The following is a 9,079-nucleotide window of genomic DNA, read 5'->3' on the forward strand; positions in this document are numbered from 1 at the left end:
TACTTGAATCTTGAAACTTTAGATTGCAGCTCTACGTTTATTATTACTTGATAAAACGAAACAGTTGTCAAGCTGCAAGAATATTTGCTCAAAAGGTTAATATTACTGGGATATCAAAATGTGAGTATCCTTGAACTAGTGCATCTTAACTTGACCATGTCTTTTCTATTTAAATTATTTACGTATTGAGTTTTAGTGGCGGATTACGAGGACAATCTACTAGAAGGTTGGTGGGCAGTTTTCTGGGCCAAATACAGTTGCTTAACGATGCCAGCCCAATATTCATCCGCAAAGGTGTAATAGTAATTTCACGAATGAAGTTTAAATATGTTAACAAGTAGTAGTATTGTTTTCTAAATACATCTTACTGTATGCCATGCATGTGAATACTGTTGTGAGACAGCCCCCGCTGCATCCAGGAAAAAAGCAGGAGCAGCGGAGAGCTCGCAAGCTTGGTGTGAAGTCGAACACGGCCCCTGTTCTACGCCCCAGAGAAGAAGGAAAGGGGCCTATGGGGTTTCCTCCACTCCACTTGCATCCTGCTGAGGCTGCTCCTAAACTTCTCCCGGTATGATTATTACATCATTCAACATTGTAACTGCATTAATGAATAGAGACTAAGACATTTTAGCTCTGTTGCAGGTTGATCCTTCTGTTCAACTAGTTCAGAATTCGGTCTATTCACCAGCACCTATTTCAGGTTTGTCTGATTCTTTAAATTATATATTCAGATTATAAATGACATGTTTAAATTATTGTGGTAAGCTAAAAGAAACATAAACACACTTGTAACCGTTAACATTTTTAGACAACATATTTAAAGAGAAAGTGTATTTAGAGCGATTGCAATATTTAAATGTGCATGTTGTGCACTATGTCGCGCATTGCGTTTTATTATTTTACATGACCGCACAATATACACGTCACGTCTTAAATTTCAATTATACTATGATCTCCATGTCGTGCCTTAAATATCAATTATCCTTTGACCGCGCATGGCGTGACTCACTTGATAAAGAAATGAGCCTCGCCCTCTTTTGAAAAATTAGTTGGAGCTCTTGTCTCCAACTTGTAAATGATACAGTAGGCTCATTAATGAAATTATCAGATTTAAAAGCAATGATAATAGAATAAATAAGAAACCATATCCTTCACAGTAGTCTATGCCCAAGAACCTCCCCTAGTTCATGAACTGTTAAATAATTTTCTTTTCATTGATTGTAATACTGGAAACTAAGTTACTGAATAAGCATTACATATAGAACATAATCCGAAAATGATCCTATGTCTTAAACTTGTCCAAGCATAAACAAGCCTTGCATGATTATTTGCGTCATATATATTATGTCCCTTGAGTTTAGTGTTACTACATCTGTTATTTCGCTTTTACAAATATTATAGGAATAGATCTCAATATTTGTTGATTGTGCTATGCACATTGAACAGCGCAATGAAAACAATTCGTTCTTAGCATGTTGTTTCTCTAGGTGGCATCACAGGACCTATAACAATTCATATTTTTTTCTCATGGTATAATAATAATAATAATAATAATAATAATAATAATAATAATAATAATAAAATGAAGAAGAAGATTGCAATGGTGGTATATGTCTGGGCACACTCCTTCAGTGATTAGTAAATGGAGAGTAGTTTAGTAGTTAGGTGGGTGATTACATTTGAGTAAGATACGGTTTTGAATATTTTGGTTAAAAGTTATATAAATTTCAGGTGAATACATTGAGAACAACCAAGGGTCATCGACAGGAGAAGACCGAGTAGGTGAAGCAGATGTAAGCGACCTGCATATTTCAGAGTGGCTAATTGTTTATATTCAGGTGTTTGTTACATTTTGTGGTGTGATTCACAAATGTGTATATCTTTCCAGGGACCAGGCCCTCAATCAATTAAGAGTCAGATACCAGAGGCATTTCTTGAGATGATGCAGGAAGAAGCAGAAGCTTGGAGAATAAATTGAAGAGTTTGAACTCATCTCCTAAAACAAGTTTTAATGTTACAATTCTAAAACCATGTCCTCATTTGGATTTTCGTTTGTTTTATCACATTGTACTTCATTTGGTTCTATGTTTTTGTCGCATTAATACTCTTTCCATGAATCACCTCCAGTAGTATATTTTGGTGGATATAACTTAAATGTGACGTGGATGTTGGTGTTTGCAGTATTCTTTTGAATGTAATTTAGATTGGGGATGTGTCTTCTCATAAGATAAGGTCTGCTAAGACTGAATCCTCTAGCCATAGTATTGCACACAATAATGTTTTTTTATGATTGGTTTATGGTTCTTTGTCTCTGTTTAACTTGTGTATGCTTTCATTTTAGGAATTATTTATCCCTATGCATGATCTTAGATGACACTAAGAATTAGACTGTTTTAAACAAAAAGAATGATATATTGTTTGAGATTTGTGATGATCATCAGTTCAGTAACCTCGCTCGAGGAACTTGTTTTCACAAGTATAAAGAGGAGTGGGTAATATACCTAACGTCTAGTGCAAGTTCTGGTTCACATTCACATACGACTAGTTCCGCTCTCAAACCTTCGTATTATACCCGTACAAACCATTGTTAAGTGTTTTACCAAATATAACCAAATTCACTAGAAATCCTCAGGTCTTCACACTGATTCTGATAACTGCTTCGAATGACTCCAAACTTATTCCTCCGATACTTTAACATATTAATGAAATTCATATGGATCACTGTTAACGTCTTCTTCACTGCAACAAACAAAACATTCAGTGTATATACCCAATAAACAAACAATATGTACTTACTCTGGTGGAACATAGATTATTTTAAAGTTCTTATTTTATATTACGTTATCCAAACCACTATTGTTGAGTTATACATACAGTTTCAATCTTGCTCAACAGAGAAAAAACTGTTACTAACCCTTTTGAGAATTCAGAATTCACCAAAACTATACGACTGATATTATTCCTAACTTGACTCTCCATTTACAATAGTATCCATTTCCCGTAAATAGTAGGATATGCTTTAAAATTCACATATAACAAGGGATACCCTTTCGCCATGTTGTGTGAAGAATATCTTACTTATTAGTGTTTTCAAATAGGCAATGCACATTCCATGGTAGGCAAAAGCTTCTTCTTGACGAAAACCAGAAATGAAAAGACTTGCACCGGGAACTTAAAGCTGAATTTGATAACGAAAACTACTATCTCCAACAAAACACAATCTTCAAGTCAAAGGGAACAAATTTGATACCGTAAAATCAATGTACAATAACACACACATCCATGTAAGACTTTCTATACTGAATTGTATTGTAATAAATAGGGTTAAATATCAAAGTGGTCACCGAAGTGACGGGCATATATCAATTTCTTGATTATAGTTATCGGGGTCTCTAATGCACCACTTTAGTAGCCAATAATGACAAAGCTGTTAAATGTTAATTGTTGACCTAACGGAAAGTTAGGTGGCATAGTTGTTGAACTTGTAAATCTATCGATCAGTATTTGTGCGGAAGCTTATGACGAAACAGAGATCAATCAATCAATAGTTTGAGAGAGAGAGAGCAAAAAGAGAGACTCATCTTTTATCTTGACAAATTTACCAGAGTATGTAAAAGTAAAAGTTAATACAAAGAATGAATGAGAAAGCGTCTATATACAGAAGTCTAAGACTCTAAGATCTAACAACTTTGGGCGGGAAATGTACAACTAGTATTTACAGCTGGAAAATCAGAAATGATAAATTAAGTTATATTGCCAACACCCCCCCCCCCCTCAAGTTGGAGGGGAAAGAATAGACACCCAACTTGGACAGGACAGCATTATGATGAACACCAGGGAGAGATTTAGTGAAAACATCAGCAAGCTGTGTGGCAGTCGGTGTGTAGTGCAAGGAGATAAGCCCAGAAGCAAGTTTCTCACGAACGAAATGACAATCAATTTCGATATGTTTTGTTCGCTCGTGATAAACTGGATTCTTGGCAATGTAGATTGCGGCCATATTGTCACACTTGACAGGAATTGGAATAACATAAGGGACATCAAACTCAGTGAGCAAGCGAGATAGCCATGCTAATTCTGCAGTAACACGTCGGAGAGAACGGTATTCTGCCTCAGCAGAAGAAAGAGAGATGGTGTGTTGTTTCTTGGATTTCCAAGAGATTAAGCTATCTCCAAGAAATACAACATAGCCACTGACAGATCGTCTAGTGTGGGGACAAGCCGCCCAGTCCGCGTCACAGTAAGCCAGAACATTATAATCTGATGAGTTACTAAACAATAACCCACGATGTGGATCATTTTTGAGATAACGGAGAACGTGAAGAGCTGCAGTCCAGTGTGGAATTCTAGAATCAGACATAAACTGACTAAGATGCTGGACTGTAAATGATAAATCAGGCCGTGTGTTTGTCAAAAAATTGAGTTTTCCAACTAACTTTCTGTATAAAGATGATCATCAACAAAAAAGCCTTCTCCTGGCAAGAGTTTATAGCTAGAATCCAGAGGACTAACGACTGGAGATAAGTGAGAACAATCAAAATCCTCTATCATTTCAAGAATGAACTTGGTTTGAGATAGAACCACACCATTAGGAACATAATTGAATTCTATGCCGAGAAAATAATGTAATCTACCCAAGTCCTTGATCTTAAATGTAGTATCAAGATATTGTTTAACAGCAGATATTTCCAAGGTGTTACTACCCGTGATCAGAATGTCATCGACATAGACTGCCAGAAATGTAACTAAGGAACCAGATCTTTTGTAGAACAAGGATGTATCATTCTTGGAAAATTGATAACCCCTGGCTAATAAAGCAGTACTCAATTTAAAATGCCATTCTCGAGAGGCTTGCTTAAGTCCATACAACGATTTGCTAAGCTTACAAACCAGATTAGGGTCTGAAACAGATAAACCAGGTGGTATTTTCATGTAAATATCCTCGTGAAGATCGTCGTGTAAGAAAGCGTTATTAACGTCTAACTGAGTCATTTCCCAACCCTTTTTAACAGCAGTGGCAACAAGAGCACGAATGGTAGTCATCTTTACCACAGGGGAAAAAGTCTCTGTGTAATCAACCCCTTCCTTTTGAGTAAATCCCTTGACAACTAAGCGAGCCTTGTATCGTTCAATTGAGCCATCTGCATGCTCCTTAACCTTGAAAACCCATTTACAAGATATTGGTTTCTTACCCTTCGGTAATTGAACGAGAGACCATGTGTTATTTGACTCAAGAGCAGAGAATTCTTGAGCAATGGCCTGTTGCCATTCTGGAAATTTAGCAGCAACCTAATAAGATGGAGGGTTGGAAGGAGGTAAAAGAGGTGAAGGAACTGTAGCACATGAAATGTGATCTGATGAAAGTATAGTTGAAGGAGTATGACAGAAAGAGGTCAGTGTATAAGTGCAACAAGAAGTAGAACAGTGAGCATGAAGCGGATGTATATATTCTTGTAAATATGATGGGACCTTCACATTTATGGTGGATTTTCTAAGTGGAACATGTGATGATATTGTAGACGTGGGAGCTGGAGAGTGATTATTTGATAAGGGTGACATTACTTCATATGAAGCAGGAACTAATAGTTGGTCAGGAACTGATATTGGTGAAGTAGGTACTAATGATTGATCAGGAACTGATAATGGTACAAATATAGATGAAGGATTGTTAATTTTGACAAAAGGAAAAATATTCTCATGGAATTTTGCATCCCTGGAGATAATAATTGAATTATCTTCCAAGTTAAGGAACTTATAAGCCTTCTTTCCAAAAGGAAATCCCAGGAAAATACAAGGACTTGCTCGAGGTGATAGTTTGTCTCTATGGATTTTGGGTATGCAAACGTGAGCTAAGCATCCAAAGGGTTTTAAATGATTATAGGAGGGTTTGACACCAAATAACACTTCAAAAGGAGAAGCACCGTGAAGTATTTTAGTTGGAAAACGATTGATCAAGTAAGTAGAGGTCAAAATACAATCTCCCCAATATTGTTTAGGGAGATTAGATTGAAAAAGAAGTGCTCTTGATGTTTCCAGCAAGTGTTTGTGCTTACGTTCTACAACACCGTTTTGTTGTGGGGTATGAGCACATGAAGTTTGATGTGATATACCTTTTTCAAGGAAGAATTTAGCAGTGTCATGACTTGAACCTAGTTCCATAGCATTATCTGTCCTAACTGCCTTAACAGTGGCACTAAACTGAGTGTTAACCATGGCTATAAAATATTTTATGAAATCAAATGCATTACTTTTGACACTAAGAAGGTGAGTCCATGTTACTCTTGAAAAATCATCGACAAAGGTAAGAAAATATCGATATTTGTTATATGTTTTAATTGGGTAAGGACCCCATATATCAACATGAATCAACTCAAAACAAGCTTTAGAATGAATAATACTGTTGGGAAAGGGCAAACTTTGTTGCCCTGATTTGGCACAAATATCACAGGTTTTTATAAGATGTGAATCACTAAAATTGACATTACAAAGATGCAAGGATTTAAGTTTTGACATTGGTACATGACCAAGTCTGTGATGCCAAACTATAGCAGTACTATTATTACAATCTGCAGACACAGAAACAACAGAGGATGAAGCAACATGGACAGGTAAGCAAGAGGAGGCATGATCAAGGAGATAAAGGCCTCTCTGAGTCTTACCAAGAACCAATGGCTTCCTCAGAGAAGAGCCCTGCAAGATACAAAGATCATGAGTAAAACTGATGATACAGTTCATTTGTTGTGTTAATTTGTTGATAGAAAGGAGATTCAGTTTAAAATGTGGCACATATAACACATTATGGAGAGTAATGTCACATGAAATAGGGACAGTTCCAGAATGTGTAATTTCAAGAATGTGTCCAGTTGGTAAAGACACAGTTATAGATGTTGATAAAGGTCTAAAATCAGAAAATAAATCCCTATGGAAACACATATGATCACTAGCCCCACTATCAAGAATCCAGTTGATATTATTGGAATCAGAAAAGCAAGCAGTGGAAAAAGTGTTACCAGCAAAATTGGTAGTGGATGGTGCAGAAGCAGAATCAGATGTCTGAGAATTTTTCAGCAGGCTTAAAAGTTGGGAGTACATCTCTGGAGTAATAGTGACAGAAGAGTTCTCAGAAGTAGTGCAAGATGGTGCTGTATTACTGGGAGTGCTGTATTACTGGGATTTACAGGGACTGTTTCATTGAGAGTTCCAGCATGTGAAGAAAAAGTATCCACTTGAGCAGCTTGAGCAAACTTCCTGGGCTTTGTAAATTTGAAATCAGTTGGAAAACCGTGTAATTTGTAACATTTGTCAATCAAATGTCCAGGTTTCTTGCAGTAATTACATGTAAGATTTGTCCTCTTTGAATCGAAATTTGGCCTCTTAACTGATTGAGAGCTTGAATATCTTGATGAACTCACATGTAGTGATGCAGAATCTGATACAAAATGAGTGCCAGAATGATTTCCCTTTGAGATTCTTCCTGAAGAAGAATGCTATAAACTTGACTCAGATTTGGCAATGGAGATTTCATCAGAATTGAGCCACGAATTGCAGTGAATGATTCATTAAGTCCCATGAGAAATTGTATTACTCTTTGATCTTGCTGAAAAGCAGAAAGTTTCAAAGATACACCACATGTGCAACCACATGAGCAAACAGGAATTAGGGAGAGTGAATCAACATCATCCCAAAGCATTTTGAGTCTAGTGGAGTAATCAGGAACACTATTATTTCCCTGTGACAATTCAGATATTTCTCTGTGCAATGCAAACAATTGAGTGCCATTAGGAGATCCATATCTCTCTTCCAGCTCTTTCCACATCTGATGTGCAGAATTGGAGTAAATAACGCTTCGACCAATTGATTTTGACAATGAACCAAGCAACCAGGATATGACCATGTCGTTACATCTTAACCAACTCTTAAAACTAGGATCAGTAGTAGCAGGCCTAAGAATTGTTTCATCAACAAAGCCTAATTTGTTTCTAGCCGATAAAGCAATAGTGACAGATCTTTTCCAATTACCAAAACCAGTACCGTCAAATGGATCACTAACCAATTTCATTCCAGGATTATCCGAGGATTGAAGGTATAACGGATTATCTTGATCTAACACAGATCTAGAACTAGTATCAGATGGAACTGTAGAACTAGAGGTAGCAGCCATCACTAGTTTTAACAAAAATTGCTCAAATATTGAATACACTTGAAAATTTGTAGAATCAAGTGCAAAATGCAAGTCAAAAGAGCTAACAATCAGATGCGTTTGAAGCGATTGAAGACGATTCAATGAATGTAGATTTAATCAGCATAACATATATCGATTTAGATACACAATCTTAATACTCAACATCATACACATGAAACAGTCACAAATCGAGAGAAACTAATTGGAAAAAAAAACGAAAAGAAAATCGACATAAAACCTAGGTAAAGAAGATCGAATTGATAGAGAATCGGATCATCATAACTTGTGACGAAATCATTGTGAATCGCAGTACATCTTGCTCTGATACCATGTTGAACTTGTAAATCTATCGATCAGTATTTGTGCGGAAGCTTACGATGAAACAGAGATCAATCAATCAATAGTTTGAGAGAGAGAGCAAAAAGAGAGACTCATCTTTTATCTTGACAAATTTACCAGAGTATGTAAAAGTAAAAGTTAGTACAAAGAATGAATGAGAAAGCGTCTATATACAGAAGTCTAAGACTCTAAGATCTAACAACTTTGGGCGGGAAATGTACAACTAGTATTTACAGCTGGAAAATCAGAAATGATAAATTAAGTTATATTGCCAACACCCCCCCCCCTCAAGTTGGAGGGGAAAGAATAGACACCCAACTTGGACAGGACAGCATTATGATGAACACCAGGGAGAGATTTAGTGAAAACATCAGCAAGCTGTGTGGCAGTCGGTGTGTAGTGCAAGGAGATAAGCCCAGAAGCAAGTTTCTCATGAACGAAATGACAATCGATTTCGATATGTTTTGTTCGCTCGTGATAAACTGGATTCTTGGCAATGTAGATTGCGGCCATATTGTCACACTTGACAGGAATTGGATTAACATAAGGGACATCAAA

At 36.6% G+C, this 9,079-nt stretch overlaps 2 protein-coding genes across 2 annotated transcripts; one reads left to right on the forward strand and one right to left on the reverse strand.

The window, feature by feature from the left end:
• The first annotated feature begins 376 nt into the window (after positions 1–376).
• On the forward strand, positions 377–2,175 carry LOC141674533 (uncharacterized). Its single transcript, XM_074481240.1, has 4 exons — positions 377–568; positions 643–700; positions 1,732–1,793; positions 1,889–2,175. Exons 1-4 carry the CDS (start codon positions 377–379, stop codon positions 1,976–1,978), a joined length of 402 nt encoding a protein of 133 aa, XP_074337341.1. The 3' UTR covers positions 1,979–2,175.
• A 5,233-nt stretch (positions 2,176–7,408) lies between these two features.
• On the reverse strand, positions 7,409–8,161 carry LOC141674534 (uncharacterized). The gene has a single exon (XM_074481241.1). The coding sequence runs from the start codon at positions 8,159–8,161 to the stop codon at positions 7,409–7,411; it is 753 nt and encodes a 250-aa protein (XP_074337342.1).
• Positions 8,162–9,079: the final 918 nt, after the last annotated feature.

Source organism: Apium graveolens, chromosome 7, assembly GCF_009905375.1.
Source record: "Apium graveolens cultivar Ventura chromosome 7, ASM990537v1, whole genome shotgun sequence".
In the NCBI taxonomy this organism is placed as follows: Eukaryota; Viridiplantae; Streptophyta; class Magnoliopsida; order Apiales; family Apiaceae; genus Apium; species Apium graveolens.

What these genes read in the sequence shown, in the direction of transcription:
- LOC141674533 (XM_074481240.1), top strand. Translation starts at nt 377, where the DNA reads ATGCATGTGAATACTGTTGTGAGACAGCCCCCGCTGCATCCAGGAAAA. An exon ending in TTCACCAGCACCTATTTCAG is followed by an intron (nt 701 to 1,731) that starts GTTTGTCTGATT and finishes TATAAATTTCAG; the next exon opens with GTGAATACATTGAGAACAAC. An exon ending in ACCGAGTAGGTGAAGCAGAT is followed by an intron (nt 1,794 to 1,888) that starts GTAAGCGACCTG and finishes ATATCTTTCCAG; the next exon opens with GGACCAGGCCCTCAATCAAT.
- LOC141674534 (XM_074481241.1), bottom strand. Translation starts at nt 8,161, where the DNA reads ATGGCTGCTACCTCTAGTTCTACAGTTCCATCTGATACTAGTTCTAGA.